We start from the raw sequence: 18,976 nt of genomic DNA, 5'->3' as shown, positions 1-18,976 counted from the left end.
GAGGATCGCAAGGTGGAGGCCAGCCTCAGCCACTTAGCCAGGCCCTGGGGGTTGAACTCAGGGCCCCTCAACCCCTGAGCCCCGTCCCCAGCCCTTTTTCTATTTTATTTAGAGACAGGGTCTCGCTGAGTGGCTCAGGGACTTGCTAAGCTGCTGAGGCTGGCCTCCACCTTGCGATCCTCCTGCCTCAGCCTCCCGAGTCACTGGGAGGACAGGTGGGTGTCACCGGGCCCAGCTCAGCAGGGCTTCACTGTGGACTGTGGTGTCAGGGAGGCAGGGACTGTGACAGGAGGTGGGGGAAGGCCCAATGAAGGAGTGGCCTTCAGGACCTCCCGAGTGCTGATGATGTGACCGTGGTGAGGCCAGTCGTGGAGGCTGGATGGATGTGGTGAGGCTGGTTGTGGAGGCCGGGTGGATGGCGGTCAGGCTGACCAGCGGTGCCCACGGGCTGTGTCCGTGACCTCAGCAGGAGAGGACAAGGGGGTTGGCGAGAGCGGGGTTTGCAGAGGCCTGTCCTGGGGGTGGCCTCTGCAGCAGCTCACAGCCAGCGAGGGCCCGGTGCAGGGCGTCCAGCACAGCCGAGGGCCCAGGTGCGCCTTCTGGACAGAGAGAAGAGACGGGGAGTGGGGACACGCTGGTCCCCGTGACCCCGAGCCCCGTCCCCAGCCCTTTTTCTATTTTATTGAGAGACAGGGTCTCGCTGAGTGGCTCAGGGCCTTGCTTTGGCTGAGGCTGGCCTCCACCTTGTGATCCTCCTGCCTCAGCCTCCCGAGCTGCTGGGATGATGGCCACTGTGTCCCCGCGGTATTTTGAACCTTCTAAAGCCGGTTCCTGACTCCCAGGTGGATGAGGGACCACGGTGTGAGCCTCTGTTCGCTGCCAGGGCTCAGGTCTGTCCAGTGTCCTGAATGGTCCCCAGCACCCAGGGGGGAGACCAGGAACCGTGGGCCACAAGCTCCCCCTCTCTGCAGGGGCGTTGAGGACAGGAATCATGTCACCACCGTGCACACAGAACACCCAGGAAAGCCGGGGGCTGTGGCCCACGCCTGTCACCCCAGCAGCTCGGGAGGCTGAGGCAGGAGGATCGAAAGGACGCGGAGGACAGGGAGTGCTGTTCGACGTCTGGCCAGTCGCTCTCCTACCCTGTGCTGGGTTCCTCCAGGCGTCCAGGGTGCTCAGCAGGATCTGCCCCAGGGCTCTTTTCGAGATGTTCTTCAAAAGAAATGGAGACAGGAGGGGATCAGACCACGGGTGGTGGGCCGTCCCTCAGCAGGTGAGTTTCTCTGCAGCAACCTGGGGACGGATAAAGTGTCCCCACCCATGGGCTGGCCACACTGGGCTCCTCACAGACCCTTGGTGGGGGGATGGAGCCTCGTGCAGGTGCCATTGCCTCAGAGATCATGTGTGCAGTGGTGCCCGCCTGTCATCCCAGGGGCTGGGGAGGCTGAGGCAGGAGGATTGCAGGGTGGAGGCCAGCCTCAGCCACTTAGTGAGGCCCTGAGCCACTCAGCGAGACCCTGTCTCTAAATAAAATAGAAAAAGGGCTGGGGACGGGGCTCAGGGGTTGAGTGACCCTGGGTTCCATGCACAGTACTGTCCCCAAATGGGGTGACAGCCTCCAGCCTGAGTGGAGGCCACATGCCGCTGCGGACAGGACCCTGTCCCCTCTGCCGTGGGCCCACCAGGTCCAGGAGCCTCTGCAGGAGCTGCAGGACGTCAGCCAGCTTCTCCTCCAGCAGCGACAGCCGCACGCGCTCCGTCTCCACCATCTGCAGCTCCAGCCTCAGGCGCTCGTCCTCCGCCCCCTTCTGGGACTCTACCTGCGGGGACAGCGTTCACCAGGGTGTGTTGCCCCGTCGTCGGAGCACCCCACAGGGTCACTGTCCTGCCTGAGCCTTCTCCAGAGGTCCTCATGTCCAGCTCCCTCCTGTCCACCGGGCAGATCAACCCCCCAGACTCCCTTAGGTTGGCAGTGAGGCCCAGAGGAGTCAAGTGCCTGGCCCAAAGTTGCACAGCACACGTGGAACCTGATCTAAGAACTTGCGCATCTTATGTCCCAGTCGGAGGACTCCACTGTCCCTTCTCTCTCCATCTGGTTTCTTCTTTTTTGAAAACACATTTGTAAGGGTGTCAGGCAAAGAAGTCCATCTGGGAGCAGGGCACGGTGGCCCACGCCTGTCATCCCAGCAGCTCGGGAGGCTGAGGCAGGAGGATCCCAAGGTGGAGGCCAGCCTCAGCCACTCGACCCCTGAGCCCCGTCCCCAGCCCCTTTTTTCTATTTTATTGAGAGACAGGGCCTCCCTGAGTGGCTCAGGGCCTCGCTCACTGGCTGAGGCTGGCCTCCCACTTGCGATCCTCCTGCCTCAGCCTCCCGAGCCGCTGGGGTGACAGGCGTGGGCCACCGTGCCCGGCTTTGAGATGGGACCTTTTGCGTCACACCCGACAAATCTCAATCCAAGGAGATGGCCTCTCCTTTCTGAGTCCCGGTTTTCTCACCCGTGAGCAGGCACAGGGCCTGGTCCTTGTCACCGTGAGAGACTCTGGGACTGTCCCCCCCCCTCCATCCCGGGGCCCTGCTGACCTCCTCCACGGGTGTCCCCAGGGCCTTCCCACTGAAGCCCTGGGCCTGCAGCTGCCCCACCAGCCTCGCGATGTGGGCCTCCAGCTCCCCCAGGCCGCAGGCGTGGTCCGTGCCACCACAGTGGCCCGGGGAGGTTTGGCAGGTCCTCGATGTCCCCTCGTCACACCTGCTCAACAGGGGAGCAACGTCATCCTTGAGCCCAAGTCACCCTCTGGGCCTCTGTGTCAATCCAAGGAAGCCCCAAAGGCCCCCCTGTGGCCTCCCCGACTCCTTCCCACCCCCCTGCACCAGCCACAGCACCCTGCTCCCCGCCCCACCCTCCCACCAACCCCAGGGCCTTTGCACTTGCGGTTGCCACTTCCCAATGCTCTTCCCTCATGGCCTCGGAGGGCGACTCCCTCATTCCCTCCAGTGCTTTGCTCAAATGGCACCAGCGTCCCCTGTCCCCCTGTCCCCTGCTTTCTCTCTTTCTGTGACAGTCCCTAAAACAAGTCCAGGACAGGAGAACGACCATCTTGCTGCTTCCTAATTTCCACATGCCTCGAGTTTTGCAGGGTCCCAGGGACTGAACCCAGGGACACTTCACCCCTGAGCCCCGTCCCCAGCCCTTTTTATTTTTTTATTTAGAGACAGGGTCCCGCTGAGTGGCTTAGGGCCTCGCTGTTGCTGAGGCTGGCCTCCACCTTGCGATCCTCCTGCCTCAGCCTCCCGAGCCCCTGGGAGGGCAGGTGGCTCCTATCGTCAGCTCCTTAGGTTCGAGCTGTCCCTTGGCCCTGCTGACCTCCTCCACGGGTGTCCCCAGGGCCTTCCCACTGAAGGTGGGTCCCTTGCCCTCCGCGGGCTCTGGGCTTCCTGGACCACCCCTGACAGTCCCACCTGGTGTCCCCCCACAACGTACCTGCCCTGACAGCCAGAGGGACACTTGGCCCGGGCCTCTGGTGGCCTCGTCTGCCTCCGCCACGTCTCGTCCTCTTCCTCCTCCTCCTCATCAGAGGCCGCCTGGCCCTCCACGGAGCGGAACAGCTGTTCGTCCCCTGCGGGTGGCGCGGGACACAAAATTCAGGGACATGGGACCCTGGGGGGTGGGGACCAGGGAGCCCTGTAGCCCCCTCAGTCAGGGGAGGCTGAGACCATCCCTCGGGAGCTGGGCCGGGCTCCGCAGAGTCTGGGACTGATAAATGGTTGAGGCCGGCCTCCAACTTTCAATCCTCCTGCCTCAGCCTCCCGACCCCCTGGGATGACATCTGGGCACCACCGCGCCTGGCCACCCACTTATTCTTAAGGTCAAGATTTTTGTGGTGAGGGGCTTCGGGAAAAGGGGTCCCTCGGAGCTCAGGAAGTCCCCAGCCTGAGCAGCTGGGCGGGTGCAGCAGGATGGTCACCGCCATTGAGGGTCCTGTGACCTGAGAGCCAGACTGGGCACAGGGGACGGACCTTCATCCAGGGTTCTGCTCTCTGACTGCCAGCCTGGCTCTGGAGCGGTGGCCGTGGCTCTGGTCCCAGTCTCCTCAGGGCCACCCCTCTTGACTCCTGGCTCTGGGCTGCCTTGAGGCGGCGTTGAGAGTTGGGGACCCTGTGACCTGCCGGCAGGAGGAGAGACCCGGGTACTGAGAAGGAGGAGAGGCTGGCAGGAGGGTCCAGCCTCCCGCGGGCCCCAACTGAGCCCCATCCATGGAGAAGGCGGATGTCACTCATTTGCTAAGTGGCTGAGGCTGGCCTCCAACCTGTGAGCCTCCTCCCTCAGCCTCCCAAACTGCTGAGAGGACAGGCCGAACCCGTGAAGCTTATCTCTCTATATTTTAAATCAATAAATGAAAATATCCCCTGGTTCGAGCCGCAGGGCAGGCAGCCCGGAGATGGCCCTGGGCACCGCAGGGAGGTCACAGTGACCATTGAGGACCAGCTGCAGGAAGGTCCAGGATTCAGGCTCCACAGTGGACACAAGACCCATTCAAGGGCACTTGAATGGCCCTCTGAGCCCAAGAGAGAGAGGGATCTGTGGAGCAGCACGCGTGACACTGGAGGGACATGGGCCTGGGGGGCGCCCAAGCAAGTGACCAGGACGAGACGTGGACCTGGGGGGCGGAGGGCGGTTCTGCCCGCAGCAGAGACCCGAGAGAGGCGTGGCATGTGGCTCCTCCCACCTAATCAGCATAACCCAGCCCTGGCCACTGTGATTGGCTCATGGCTGCATGGGCTAGCCAATGAGACACGAGGGGCTGTCTAAAGGGGTTGGAGGGGGCGGAGCAGAACCTCTCCCTCCTGCAATTCCCTTTGCCGCCGCTGGGTGGCTCAGGGAGCCGGGGAGAGGACCAGGTCTGGAACTGTGACCACTCTCTGCGACTCTGAGGGGACCTTCTGGAGAGGCCCTGGGGCTTGAGATAGACCCTAAAAATGACAGCGATATCAACAGGGTCCTTCATAAAGTCAGGAGTTGCTGGGTCAAGCTTTGTTCCTAAAGCCAGGGGGTAATTCTAAATTTTTGGTGACTCTGTCCCTAAATTTTTTTGGGAAAAGGGGTGGGAATCCACCCGCGGAGGAGGCAGAACCGCGGTGTGGCCCCAGCTGGAATATTATTCGGCTTTGAAAAAGAAGGAAGTTCTCAGCTGGGTGCCAGCAGGCACGCCTGTCATCCCAGCAGCTCTGGAGGCTGAGGCAGGAGGATCGAGAGTTGGAGGCCAGCCTCAGCAAGTTAGGGAGGCTCTGAGCGACACAGAGGTAGCTCAGAGATGGTGAGAGAGTTGTGGAGGTCACACAGCAATTCTCCTGGGAAGCCAGACCCAGTGCTGGTGGCTCCGGGACCCCGTGGCTTTTTGTACCAGAAAACGGAGGGAGGGGTGTGTCTGATGGCACCCTGGGACGCGGGAGGGGGTGGGGGGAGAGCAACATCTGGTCCTTGTCAGATTATGTAAGCTGCTGGGCTGGGAGCCACTGTGGCCGTCAGACTCCAGCAGGAGGAAGACCTCAGAGGCTCTCCCCTGGGGGCATCTGCGAGGCGAGGCAGGCAGATGTGGCCAGCTGCAGGGAACGCCCAGCCGCACCAGGACTCCGTGTGAGGGCAGAGGGACCCGCCACCAGGGCCCACCTTTCCCCAGAACTACCCAGAGCCAAGAGGGTGGCTGGCGTCGCTATGGCCACCTCCAGCTCACCCCTGAGCCCCGTCCCCAGTCTTTTATTTTATTTTTTTTACTTTGAGACAGGGTCTCGCTGAGTTGCTGACCGCCCTGCTAAGTGGCTGAGGCTGGCCTCCAACTTGGGATCCTCCTGCCTCAGCCTCCTGAGCTGCGGGGATGACAGGTGTGCGCCACCCCACCCAGCTGGGAGGTGGAGCCTAGCGGGAGGAGGAGCCTAGTGGGAGGTGGAGCCTAGCAGGAGGAGGAGCCTAGCGGGAGGTGGAGCTTAGCAGGATGTGGAGTGTAACGGGAGGTGGAGCCTAGTGGGAGGTGGAGCCTAGTGGGAGGTGGAGCCTAGCAGGAGGTGGAGCCTAGTGGGAGGTGGAGCCTAGCAGGAGGTGGAGCCTAGCGGGAGGTGGAGCCTAGCAGGAGGTGGAGCCTAGTGGGAGGTGGAGCCTAGTGGGAGGTGGAGCCTAGTGGGAGGTGGAGCCTAGCGGGAGGCAGTTGGGTTATTGGGGCGGGGCCCAGAGGGGATCCTTGAGCCCCAGCTTTTTCCTCCCTCCTCTCTGCTTCCTGACCGTGAGGGATGGCCAGTTTGGCTCTGCCCTGGGCTGCTGCCAGCAGGGACTGGGACGTCCTAAACAGGTCCCAAGAGTGAACCTCTCTTTCCCTTGAGGTGCTGGGGGACCCAAACCAGGCCCTCATGCATTCTAAATACACACCCTTCCACTGAGTGACACTCTTAGCCCCAACCTTTTCTCTTTAATAGTGAATGATCTCAGGGGTTTTGTTACAGCAGCTGAAAGCTGACTAATACAGATGGATTTTTTTTTTTTTGTACTGGGCATTGAACCCAGGGGCCCTCGACCCCTGAGCCCCATCCCCAGCCCTATTTTGTGTTTTATTTAGAGACAGGGTCTCCTTGAGTCACTCAGGGCCTCGCTAACTTGTGGAGGCCAGCCTCCAACTTTCGATCCTCCTTCCTGGGCCTCCCAAGCCGCTGGGATGACAGGGGAGGGCCACCATGCCAGGCTCTCATTTGAGATCATAATCAATATCTCTGTGTGGGAGCCATTCTGAGTTGGGGTTCGTGTTATTGGCAGCGTAAACACAAAGAACTGAATCCGGCCTCTCCCTGAATGAACTTGGGGGAGAGATTCTTCCCTAGAGCCTCCAGATGTGGCTAAGGACCCTTTGATTTTGGCCTTGTGAGAGCCCAAGCTGAGGACCCAGCCACGCCTGCCCGGACTTGTGGTCTCCACAGCTGTGAGGTCATGGATCAGGGTTATTTCAAGACACTTCGTTTCTGGGTGTTTGTTGTGGTTGTGATAGAAACCAAATAGAACCACCCAGACAGTCCCAGCCCATCTGTGTGGTCAGCAGGATGTGGATGATTACCCCTGGCCGTGACCAGCCATGGGGTTCCAGGGAGGAGAGGGGAGGGGCCTGAAGTCATGATGATAAGCCTTTCCCTTTGCCAAGGATCCGGTTTAGAAACAGGTAGAAAGAGTCATTTTTTTCTGTCTCTGGATATAGCAGTGATGGCTGGGGCCATGGCAGCTATTTTGTGACTATGCAGGGGGTGGATCATCTGGACAGGTTTTCAATGAGGTTGCACAGATCAAGTGCTTGGCTCAGTACCTCAGGCCCAGAAGGTGCTTAGAAATCCATGGCCTGTGTTTCTGAGTCAGTGCTGCCCCCTTCTGCCTCTCAAGCAGGATATCCATTTAAAACCATGCCTAGCTCTGGGTGGAGGCTGTATTATTTATTTTGGGGGGTACAAAGGACTGAATCCAGGGGTGCTTAACCCCTGAGCCCCGTCCCCAGCCCTATTTTCTATTTTATTGTGAGACAGGGTCTTGCTGAGTGGCTCAGGGCCTTGCTAAGTGGCCGAGGCTGGCCTCCACCTTGTGATCCTCCTGCCTCAGCCTCCCCAGCCAGCCGCTGGGATGACAGGCCTGTGTGTTCTCTTTTCTGTGGAAGCCAGGAGCTTGCTTCCAGGCCTGTGTGGACCCCCTGAGATCAGCTCTCTTAATAGACACCTGCAGAATACCCCACAGCAACCATAGTTCAGTGTTTGAAGGTACCACCCGAGCCTGTCCCCCAAGGTGGCTCATCCAAAGACCGCCACCCTCCCTGGCCTCTGCTTGTTTTCTGGCACAGACGGGAGCTGTCACTGGTGTTTGGCCTTCAGAGCAGGCCAAGCCCTCCCCGGGAGCTCCTGGGGTTTGCCCAGAGTGGCTTCCTCTTTTAAAAAGGATGTTTCCTGAATGAAGAAGCTCGCAGGAAATAGGAGACCGGCCTCAGAATTCTGAGAACAACAGGAGGAAGAGCCAAAAATAAATCACCGAGAGGGGACCGTGGGGGACAGTCCTGGGGTCCTCTGGGCTGCAGAGCATCCTCATTTTTTTGGGGGGGGTCCCAGGGATGGAACCCAGGTCCACTTAACCCCTGAGCCCCATCCCCAGCCCTTTTTCTATTTTATTTAGAGACAGGGTCTCGCTGAGTGGCTCAGGGCCTCGCTAAGTGGCTGAGGCTGGCCTCCACCTTGCGATCCTCCTGCCTCAGCCTCCCGAGTGGCTGGGAGGACAGGCCTTCTTTCCACAGAAGCCACACTCTCTTGAAAACCGTTTCGTGGCGCTGAACGAAGCGGCGCACACCTGGGATTCCAGCCACTCGGGAGGCTGAGGCAGGAGGATTGCAAGTTAGAGGCCAGCCTCAGCCACTTGGCAAGACCTCGCCTCCCATCCATAAGTAAATAAGTGGAGCTGGGGAGAGAGCACTCCTGGGTTCAATCCCCAGGAAAGGAAAGAGAGAAAGAAAGAAAAACAGAGCCGGGGGCACGCTTGTCAACCCAGCAGCTCAGGAGGCTGAGGCAGGAGGATGGCAAGTTGGAGGCCGGCCTCAGCAATTTAGATCCTAAGCAACTCAGGGCGACCCTGCCTCAAAATAAAAAAATAAAATAAAATAAAAAGGGCTGGGGAGGGGGCTCGGTGGTTAAGCACCCCTGGGCTCAATCCTTGGACCAAAAAAAAAAAAAAAAAAAAAAAAAATAGGTTCATTCTTCCCAAGAGCCACCAAGACGTGTGCAAAGTGTCTGAGAAAACTCCTACTCATCCCTCAATACCCAGCTCCAAGGAAGACATTGCCCCCTGACCCTTGGCAGTGTCACCAGGCCGTCCTCTGCCACTCTTAACTGAAACAGTACTTTGCTTCCTGGGTGGGCCCCATAACCAAGGGGCTTTCTGGGGTCTCTGGTCTCTGAATAAAAACGCCACACAGCACGTTCTATTGGGGGAAAAATTCCAAAGGCGTGATGAGCACTTCCTGAGACTGAGTGCTGCTCTAGGTACTCCGAACACCCTGGCCCTTTAAATATGCAAATGAACTTCCCAGGCTTCCTAGGTCCCATTTTATGGATGGGGAAATGGAGGCCCCCAGAGGTCACACTCCCACACTCCACCAGGGGGCGCCCCCTCCCTCAATATTCAGACTGAGACCCAGAGGGAGGGGCCCCGCCCCCTCCGCCCCGCCTTGGCCCCGCCCCGCCCTCGCCCCGCCCCCTGCCAAGGCTGGATAGAAGAAGAGACCGAGGGTCCCAGAGGTGAAAGGGACTTCTCACTGAATCCGCGGGAAAGCTGGGCCTCCTGAGCCGTCTCTGCGCCCTGAGGGCCCCAGGGGTCCCCCTCACTCCCTCCCTCGTCCCCCACCCCTGACCTGTTCACTGGCCCTCTCCACCAGGTCACATGCTGCAGTTGGGCGGAAGAAAGGAGGTCGCCTGGCCTCTGGGTCCCCAACATCACGGGTGGCCTCGGATCTAGCGGGCCCACCCCTCCCCCCTGCCTCCTCCCAACCACAAAGCCACAGAGGCCAGGCCTGTCCTCCTGCCGCTGAGCTGAGCTCCATTTTCTGCTCTTTGGAGTTCCAGCCTCTGATCCTTGTCCCCACCGTCCTGTCCCCAAGTGTCCCCAGTGGCCACAGAGCCCAGCTAGGCAAACTGCCAAGACACCAGATGTCTCAAGAGAAGGAAATGCTTTGAGCCTCCCCAATCCTGGGACAAGGACAAGCCCTCCAAGGAGCAGTACGCACCAGGTCACCGGGCCACCACAGGGCCACCTCACCTGGGGTTTTCTGCAGAGGCAATTTAAAAAAAAATGTTTTTATTCTTCCTCAATATATTTTTTAGTGCAGGGATGGAACCCAGGGCCACTTGACCCCTGAGCCCCGTCCCCAGCCCTTTTTCTATTTTATTTAGGGACAGGGTCTCGCTGAGCTGCTGAGGGTTGAGGCTGGCCTCCACCTTACGGTCCTCCTGCCTCAGCCTCCCAAGCTGCTGGGATGCCAGGCGTGGGCCACTGCATGTGGCTTGCAGGGATATTTTTGAGGACGGCACCCCTTCGGATGCTTGTCTGTCCATCTGTTCCTGCAGCCCTACTGTGTGTCTCCACCAAGTTCTCATGCTGCCTCAGTAGGGCTCCCAGAGAGCAAAGGAGGCTGGGAATAACTGTCTTTAAGGCCCATTGTCCCCAGTCAGCTTGGGAGCACCCAGATAGCACAGAAGTCCCCCTCGAGTCACCCCTAAATCATTTGTAGCCACATCTTCAGCTCACGTGGGGAGCCGGGGGTGACAGTGAAGTGTGTTTAGAAGGTTCAAGGGTCCTAAGTCAGAGGGTGAAGGGCTGGTGTACCCATGGCGAAGGTGACAAAAATCCCACCCTTTGGGGGTTTTGTTCCTCAAATCCTCTAGGTCTTGCTGGGTGTGGTGGCGCACACCTGTCACCCCAGAGGCTCAGGAGGCTGAGGCAGGAGGATCGCAAGGTGGAGGCCAGCCTCAGCAACAGTGAGGCCCTAAGCCACTCAGGGAGACCCTGTCTCTCAATAAAATACAAAATAGGGCTGGGGACGGGGCTCAGGGGTTGGGTGCCCCTGAGTTCCATCCCTGGTACCAGGGTCTCCCTATTTGCAAACTTAGGAAACTCTAAGCTAAGAAACTAATTCTTCAAATGACGCAGAACCAGGCTTTGGTGGAACTCACTGGGACACCAGAAGGTGGCCACCTGAGGACAGTCAGGTCCGACGACAGCAAGCCCCAGGACAGAGGAGAATAAGCACAGTTGTCCCCAAGGGTCTTCTGCAGAGCCCAGTCTCTTCCTGGGTCCCAAAGGAGACCCAGAGTGGAGGCTGGTCGAGGCTCGCATTCGCAATGGTGCCTGTGGCCTGGGGCTGGGGTTCAGGGGACAGAGCACCTGCCTAGTCCATGGGAGGCCCTGGGTTCGATCCTCAGCACCCCATATAAATAAGTGAATAAAATAAAGGTAGGGTGTCCAATTAAAAAATAAATATGAAAACTAATAATCTAAAAAAATAAAATAAATTAAATAAAGGGATGGTGTCCATGTATGACCAAAAATATTTTTCCAAAATGGTGCATGTCACCAACCATGCGATGGTAATAGTCCACTGCTATAGTCGATTGTTTAAGGAAAAAATGATAAGTCTGCACATGCTCAGTACCCATGGGATTTAAATATATGTATATATTTTATATTCTATAAATTTATATATATATTTATTTTATGATTATATATTTATTATTATATAATAATTCTATATTTAATATCATATATTTATTTATTTTTATTTTTTAAAAATAATTTCATTTATTTATTTAATATGTTGCTGCTGAGAATCGAACCCAGGACCTCGCACATGCGAGGCGAGCACTCTACCGCTGAGCCACAACCCCAGCCTGTCTCTCTATATTTATATAAGTTTATATATAAATTCCATCTGTACTGAGCATGTACACTCTTTTCTTAAATAAATATATATATATAAGTTATATATAAATATATAAATTTATTTATATGTATATAAATTTATTTATATATGAATATATAAAATTATTTATATATGAATATATAAATTTATTTATATATGAATTTAAATTTATTTATATGTGAATTTAAATTTGTTTATATATGAATTTAAATTTTTATATGCACACACCAGGAATGGAACCCCCGGGGGTGCTTAACCACTGAGCCACATCCCTAAACCTTTTAATTTTTTAATTTTGAAACAAGGTCTCACTAAGTTGCTTCGGGCCTCAGGCTCAATGACTGAGGCTGGCCTCCACCTTGCGATCCTCCTGCCCCAGCCTCCCGAGCTGCTGGGAGGACTGCCCAACGGTTTTCTGTGTATTTTTTCTGTCCTCCGTCAGTGGAATGCGTGAGTGGGCGGCTCAGGGCCAAGGAGGGCTGAGGGTAGATTTAAAAGCTAAAGAGTCAAGGATTGGGTGGAACCCATGATGGAAGGGCTAAGCAGGGTGGAATGAAAATTGTGGAAAATTCCCCAACAGAAGTCCCAGGAAGAGACCATCAGGTCCTTGGAGGGAAGCCGGCCGAGGTGGGAGTCTCTGTTTTTCTGGGCATGTGATCCCCAGGGAAGCCACCCAGGCCTGGGGGTGTCCTCACTTGAACCAAGCCCCTCAGGGCGCCCACAGTTATTGTCTTGGGGGGTGGTCGTCTGGGAAAGGGTATTGGAAACTAGCAGATGCTGGGTCATTCCAAATGGCTTCAAGCTGTCATTCCTGAAGAGAATCCAGTCTTTCCACGGCTCCCCCCTCCTCTCCCCGTCCCCCAAGGGCACATCTGCTGAGCACCTGGAACTTTCTAGCGGGATCTCACTCACAAGGGAGAGATGGGCTCTTTCCTCCCAGTAATTGCTGCAGAGGAGGGGTGGGCCGCTCCCCAATCAGGCTCACAGTCCTATCCTCGGAGAGTTATTTGCTCCTTCAGAGACTGATGATTCTTCTTCTTAATTATTATTATTTTGGTGCCAGGGATGGAACCCAGGGGCGCTTAACCTCTGAGCCCCGTCCCCAGCCCCTTTTTAAATATTTTATTTAGAGACAGGGTCTCGCTGAGTTGCTTAGCACCTCACTAAGTGACTGAGGCTGGCCTCCAACTTTCTATCCTCCTGCCTCAGCCTCCCGAGCCGCTGGGATGACAGGCGGACGCTACTGTGCCCAGCTCCTCCTCTTCTTCTTTACAAATGGAACTCTGATTGCATTTGGGGCGAACATGACTCTCTTGCAGGCGGGAGGACACACATGATAATTTCTGGCCAGTGAGATATAGGTGTAAGTTCTATTGGGGAACAAAGGCATGTCCCCCTTGAGAGGAAAAATTTCCCCATTCCCAATGTTGCCTGTCCTCTTTCTTGTGTCTGAACAGCAGATGCAAAGGCTGGAGGCTCTGCAGCCACTTTGTAACCATGAATCCATATGGGGTGGGGGAAGTCACGTGGAAAGAAAGAAAGTTCACAGGTCGTGGGGAGCAGGCAGACCTTGCTTTTCCATTTTCTGGCCTTGGGGGTATGTTATTTAGCGTCTCACAGCCTCACTTCCACCAATCTGTAAAGTGGGTTAACATTTCTACCTTGTCCAGTCTCGGGAGTGTTCAGTGGTATCGCGGCTAGGAATCCATCTATTCTACTGTAAAGGGCGACTTTCATGTTTGCCGTCCCTTTGACCAAGGACTAATTGGGACCTTAACAGCAAAACAAAGAAGAAATCCTTTATTTCTCCTCTTGGAGAGGCTTCCAAGGCTGGACCTGGGCCTCAAGCCAAGGAGCTCTTGAGCTGATCAGCCATGCAAACAGGAAACCACTGTCCAAACAAGTGGGGCTGCAGGAGGCTGGCCCGAGTCAGCCTCCCTGGAGGCCTGCCTCCCCCCCAGCTGTGGAGACAGGTTCAAAGCCAAACCCCTTCTGGCTGCCCTGCCCCCCAGCCCCCAGCCTGAGCCAGACCATCTTCCTCTCAAGCTGCAGGATAAAAGCTCTGGGCTGTCACTGCTCCCCCCTCCTCCTGTCTCTTTGTCACCAGGAGCCAGGGTCATTTTTTATTGAGATGCAAATCGGCTTCTGTCCCCCGTGGAGTGAAACTTTTTCCATGGGTTCCTGTTCTTGGAAGGGGAAAAACTAAATTCCTTGTGTCCACCTTCCAGATTCTAAGAGGCCTGACCTTTTCTGGTCCCTGGGGCTTTCTTTGTCCAGTGACGACTCTTTTTAAAGTTTCTGGAATGTTCCATCAGGTCTCCCTGGCCTGGAGGCTTTGCCTCCACTCATTCCCGTTTCTGAGCAGAGAACATTCTTCCCTCTCCACCACCCTGTGCTCTGAGTCACCCTCTCCAGGGTGGGCAGAGCCTGCTGCAGGCACGGTGAGGGTCCCTGTCCCTTCATCCCTACGCCTGGTAAGCGTTCATCCAGCCTGCGGCCACACACCTGCTCTTGGGGGACACACCTGTGTCCCCCATGTTCACTAGTGACTACCCAGGGCAGGGATTTGGGTCTGCCTTGTTCACCGTCACATCCCTGGTGCTGAGTGTGGTCTCTGGCCAGGCAGGGAGGCGGGCCTTGTGATTTGAAGACCCCAGGAAGCTCTGTTTCCTGAGCACCTACTATGTGCAACTCAGAACCTCCCCAGTCTCAGAGGCAGGGAGTCCACCACGACAGGAAACAGGTTCCAACAGGGCTGGGGACTTGCCCATAGCAGCCCCTGCCGGGATTTGAACCTGGTCCAGCTGGAGCAAGGGTCATGATAAACCTGTTTCCTCGGTGGAAGGACAGGAACCTGACAGGACCCACCTCATGGCGCTGTCTTACTTCAACAAGGCAAGCCACCATGACTCAGGGCCCCCACACACTGATGGCCTCAGGATGAGAATAGAGATCATTCCTAAGGAGAAGGATCCACGGTGGGCGGTGGTGCCCGCCTGCAATCCCAGGGAGAAGGGAGGCTGAGATCGCGAGTTCAAAGCCAGCCTCAGCAAGTTCGCAACTCAGAGAGACCCTGTCTCTAAATAGAAGATAAAAAGGGCTGGGGATGGGGCTCCATGGTAAAGTGCCCCTGGGTGCCATCCTTGGTTCCAAAAATATATATATATATATAATATAATATAATATAAATAAAATAAAAATAAATAAAATATAAAATAAAATAACAAATAAAAGAAAATGAAAAATAAAATGAAATAAAAAATAAGATAAAAAAATAAAAAACAAAATAAAATAAAAAATAAAATAACAAAATAAAATGAAAAATAAAATAAAATAAAAAATATAAAATAAAATAAATAAAAGATAAAATAGTAAAAAATAATAAAATAAAAAATAAAAAAAACCTCAAAACATCGTAACTCCACATCATGTCAACCACAAAAATGCCAAGTTATTTGGCAGGACAGTCAAAATACATCCTGCTGTCATGTGCAACTAAAAAGAATAAATTTAAAAAATTGAAGAAGAATCCGTCCACCCATTGGGATCTCTGAATGGATGAATAGACTGCGTGACCAGAAGGCTGGATGCACAGATGCAGAACAAGAAGAAAAGTCGCGAAGTATTTAAAAAAACCCAAGAACTGATGAATGAATGAGGAGACGACAGAATGCAGGAGCAAACCTAGAAACCCCTGGCTGGGGGGAGGTGGACAATGCACATCTGAGCTTTGGGGAAACGTGAGCTGATTGGGCGCTTCCTGGTCAGGCCCCCTCTTATAATAGCGCTGATTGGGCGATTTCTAACCGCGCCCCCTCGCTGGTTGGGGCATCCTGGCCACGCCCCTCTCACAAGCTGCGCTGGTTGGGTGCATCCTGACCACACCCCTCTGACGCAGAGCTGATTGAGCGCTTCCTGGCCACTCCCCCTCTTATCTTAGCGCTGATTGGGCATATTCTAATACGCCCCCTCGCCCATGTAGTGCTGGTTGGGCGCATCCTGGTCTCGCCCCTATCCCCGGTAGCGCTGGTTGGGTGCATCCTGACCACACCCCTCTCACGTGTATAGCCGATTGAGCGCTTCTTGGCTACGCCCCCTCTTAGCGCTGATTGGGCGTATTCTAACCACGCCCCCTCACCCATGTAGTGCTGGTTGGGCGCATCAGACCACACTCCTCTCACTCGTATAGCTGATTGGGAGCTTCCTGGCCATGCCCCCTCTTGTCTTAGCACTCATTGGGGTATTCTAACCACGCCCCCTCGCCCATGTAGTGCTGGTTGGGCGCATCCTGGTCACGCCCCTCTCCCTCCCGGTAGCGCTGGTTGGGTGCACCCTGACCACACCCCCTCCCGCGCTTATAGCTGATTGGGCGAATCCTGGTCACACCCCCTCTTAGCGCTGATTGGGCGTATTCTAACTACGCCCCCTCACCCATGTAGTGCTGGTTGGGCGAATCCTGGTCACACCCCCTCTCACCTGTAGCGCTGTAGCTCCGCCTCCAGCTGCTGCACCCAGCGCTGCAAACTGGGCACTTGCTGTGCCAGCGCCTCCAGCTCCCGCACGCGGCTCAGGCTGCGCAGCACGGCCTGCCGGGCCTCCTCTGCGCGTCGCCGCACCTCGGCCTGGCCCTGCTGCAGCCTCCCAGCGCGGGCCTCCGCTGCCGCCAGCGCTCCCTGCGCCTGTCGCAGCTCCCGCGCCACCGCCTCGGGTCTGCCGCATCCCTCTTCGTGCGCGCCTGCCTGGCTCTTCCAGAGACCAACCTGTGGGGACAGGGGACCAGGGGGCAGGAGGTGAGCCCTGGTACCCGATGCACGACACGGATGCCAGCCACGACGGCTGCCTCCATTCCTGCGCATGCAGAAGCACGTTGGCAAAACAGTGGCGCCTGTTAATTGCCTGATCTGCTTCCCAGTGCCAGGGTTTCCTGTAAGAGCCTAGTGTCTGGATTCATTCAGTACTCAGAATGTCCCTGATGAGGCTGGAACTTGAACGGTTCCCGGTTGGAGGCACGAAGCCCATATTCTGTCCTTTGCATGGTGACAATGATTCCTAAACTATGTGACTTTTTCTTGGCCTCTGTCCTGCATTTGTACCATTCAACCTGGCGCTTCTCATGCCCCAGACTTGGGCTTGGGCACCTCAAACGGGAAGATTCCAGTTTCCTTGAGGCTCATTGAGGAGGGGCGGGGTCTGTCTGTCCTATTGACTGCGGTGTCCCCAGAGCCCAACAGCTAGCACACAGTAGGTGCCCAATAAATTATAATGCATGGGCTGGGGATGTGGCTCAAGCGGTAGCGCGCTCGCCTGGCATGCGTGCGGCCCGGGTTCGATCCTCAGCACCACATACCAACAAAGATGTTGTGTCCACTAAAAAATAAATTTAAAAAATTCTCTCTCCGTCTCTCTCTCTCTCTCTCTCTCTCTCTCTCTCTCTCTCTCTCTCTCTCTCTCTCTCTCTCTCTCTCTCTCTCTCTCTCTGTCTCTCTCTCTCTCTCTCTCTCTCTCTCTCTCTCTCTCTCTCTCAGCCTGGTGGCCCATGCCTGTCATCCCAGCAGCAGGGGAGGCTGAGGCAGGAGGATCCCAAGTTGGAGGCCAGTTTCAGCAACTTAGTAAGGCCCTCAGCAACTCAGCGAGACCCTGTCTCTAAATAAAATATAAAAAGGGCTGGGGAAGGGGGCTCAGTGGTTAAGCACCCCTGGGTTCAATCAATGGTACTAAAAAAAAAAAAGTGAGGGGGGTGTGGACAAGCTGGGCAGAAATGGGGACAGAGAGCTGGGGATGGTTGTGTGGGACAGGTTTGGAGGCGGTGGGATAGGAGTGCCAGGGAGCAGGATTGGCACAGGAAGTAAGGGGGTTGAAAGGGGGTGGGATGGCGTGGGGCTGCCCTCTCCTCCCTTCCTCGTCCTCTGCCCACCCTGGGTCCAGCCTGCAGTTCCGATGCCACCCACGATACCACCTTGGCCACCAGCCTGCGGGCGCGCACCTGCAATGCTAGACAGCGGGCGTCGCTGCTCTGCAGCGCGGCGCGCAGGTCCTCCACCAGCTCGCGGAGGCTGCTGTTCTCCTCCTCCAGCCTCGCCACGCGCTCGCCCTCCGGGCCCTCGGGGCCACCCTCGTCGGGACCCTGCGCCTGGGTCGGGTGCTGGCGGCGGCGGCGGCGACGCGGGCGGCGCAGGCGGATCTGCGTCTCGATGTGTTCGCTGAGCGCTCCCCGGGGCAGCCGGGGACCCGCGCGGGTGCCAAAGTAGCCGCAGAGGCGCGCGTGGAACTGGCGGAAGGTGAGCTCCGGGGGCTCCGCGCGCAGCGCCAGCCGCGCCTCCTCCTGGGCGTCCGCGTCTCCATCAGCAGCGGCCACATCCCCAAAGGAGGTCCCCTCCCCGGAGTCTCCAGGGATCGCATCCCCGGTGGCCTCCCCGGAGGCGGCGCCCTCGGCGCGCAGCCCCAAAACGGCGCAGAGCGCGCGGAAGTCGGAGCGCGGAAGGCGACCTGCGCCTCGGCAGTCCAGATGGTGGAAGACCTCCTGCAGGTACTGGTCCAGGCCGGTGGCCAGCACCACGATCTCGTTCTCCACGCCGCGATCCAGGCCGTAGTGGTGAGCCAGGGCGCTCAGCAGCCACTGCGTGCGCCGCGCCGGCCTCCGATACGGGTCTCCAACCGCGGCCTCCGCGCCGGCCTCCTCCGCGCTCCCGCCGGCCAGCTCCATCGCGGCGGCCCTCGGTTCCCTGGCTCCGGTTCCTCCGCCCTGCCACTTCCAGGGGCGGCCCCAGAGTTTCCCGAAAGGAGGAGCTTGGCGATGGCCGTCTGCTTGGACCGTGTCCAGCGGCAGATGCGCAGAAACCCTGGGTTGACCTCAGTTGCTTTGGAGGGATCCCTGCGACCCGGGCGCACCCGTGTCCTCAGCCCCTCGGGGGCGTTTCCAGCGTCGGCTCTTTGCCTCCCACTTTGGGGCGGTCGGAGTGGCTCGGTCCCCACCCTCCACTGTGCGCGGAGATGTTTGTCCCCAACAGTTCAGCCACCAGCTCTGCAAAGACGCTTCTCGCTCGGCCGTGGTGGTTCAGAGAGCCCCATCTGGGAACTAGAAAAGAAGGGGAAACGGATTTAGCAGGAGAGGGGACAAGGTGAGGGACAGCCCGGGGAAGGGAAGCCACTGAGATGAAGCCTGGGATCTCCTAGAGCTGAGTGCGCACATGAGCCTTGGAGGCTGGGGGCACTGGACTCCCCAGAAAACAGTTCCACCTGCCTCAGAAGTTGGCCTTGGGGACCTGAGTTTCAATTCTGGCCCGAGATGAGCTTCAAAGGTTGTTTTTACGTCTTTTTAGTCTCTTTGATGTCTTGGAACACTTTTCTGGAAGATGACAGAAAAACCTACTTCTTGGGTGACTGCTCATCTCTATTCCTGAATGGGCAGGATGGTGTCCACCTGGTATCTGCTTTGGGAGCAGTCATCCAGCCACCTTGGAGCAAGAGGCTCCACTATCCTTGTCTAACTAGATGGGCAGAC

At 56.7% G+C, this 18,976-nt stretch overlaps 1 protein-coding gene and 1 non-coding gene across 2 annotated transcripts; both read right to left on the bottom strand.

Annotated features, from left to right (window-relative positions):
- Positions 1–162: 162 nt before the first annotated feature.
- Efcc1 (EF-hand and coiled-coil domain containing 1) lies at positions 163–18,345 on the bottom strand. The gene is made up of 8 exons (XM_026410939.2): positions 17,459–18,345; positions 15,952–16,235; positions 4,016–4,161; positions 3,480–3,615; positions 2,582–2,747; positions 1,683–1,820; positions 1,143–1,212; positions 163–599 (listed from the first exon to the last, which is right to left on the bottom strand). Exons 1-8 carry the CDS (start codon positions 18,176–18,178, stop codon positions 463–465), a joined length of 1,797 nt encoding a protein of 598 aa, XP_026266724.2. The 5' UTR covers positions 18,179–18,345; the 3' UTR covers positions 163–462.
- On the bottom strand, positions 11,369–11,437 carry Trnaa-cgc (transfer RNA alanine (anticodon CGC)). The gene has a single exon. It is a non-coding gene; the product is annotated as a tRNA-Ala (tRNA).
- Positions 18,346–18,976: the final 631 nt, after the last annotated feature.

This window comes from Urocitellus parryii, chromosome 16, assembly GCF_045843805.1.
Source record: "Urocitellus parryii isolate mUroPar1 chromosome 16, mUroPar1.hap1, whole genome shotgun sequence".
NCBI classification, from domain to species: Eukaryota; Metazoa; Chordata; class Mammalia; order Rodentia; family Sciuridae; genus Urocitellus; species Urocitellus parryii.
Note: the sequence above shows the minus strand (reverse complement) of the source record. Positions and strands in the feature narration are given on the sequence as shown.

Bases quoted from the DNA above. Each gene is read 5' to 3' on its own strand.
- Efcc1 (XM_026410939.2), bottom strand. From the start codon at position 18,178: ATGGAGCTGGCCGGCGGGAGCGCGGAGGAGGCCGGCGCGGAGGCCGCG. The intron at 1,821-2,581 runs GTCAGCAGGGCC...CTGTCCCCGCAG, and splicing joins TGGGGACACCCGTGGAGGAG to GTAGAGTCCCAGAAGGGGGC. The intron at 1,213-1,682 runs GTGGGCCCACGG...TTTCTTTTGAAG, and splicing joins TGCAGAGGCTCCTGGACCTG to AACATCTCGAAAAGAGCCCT.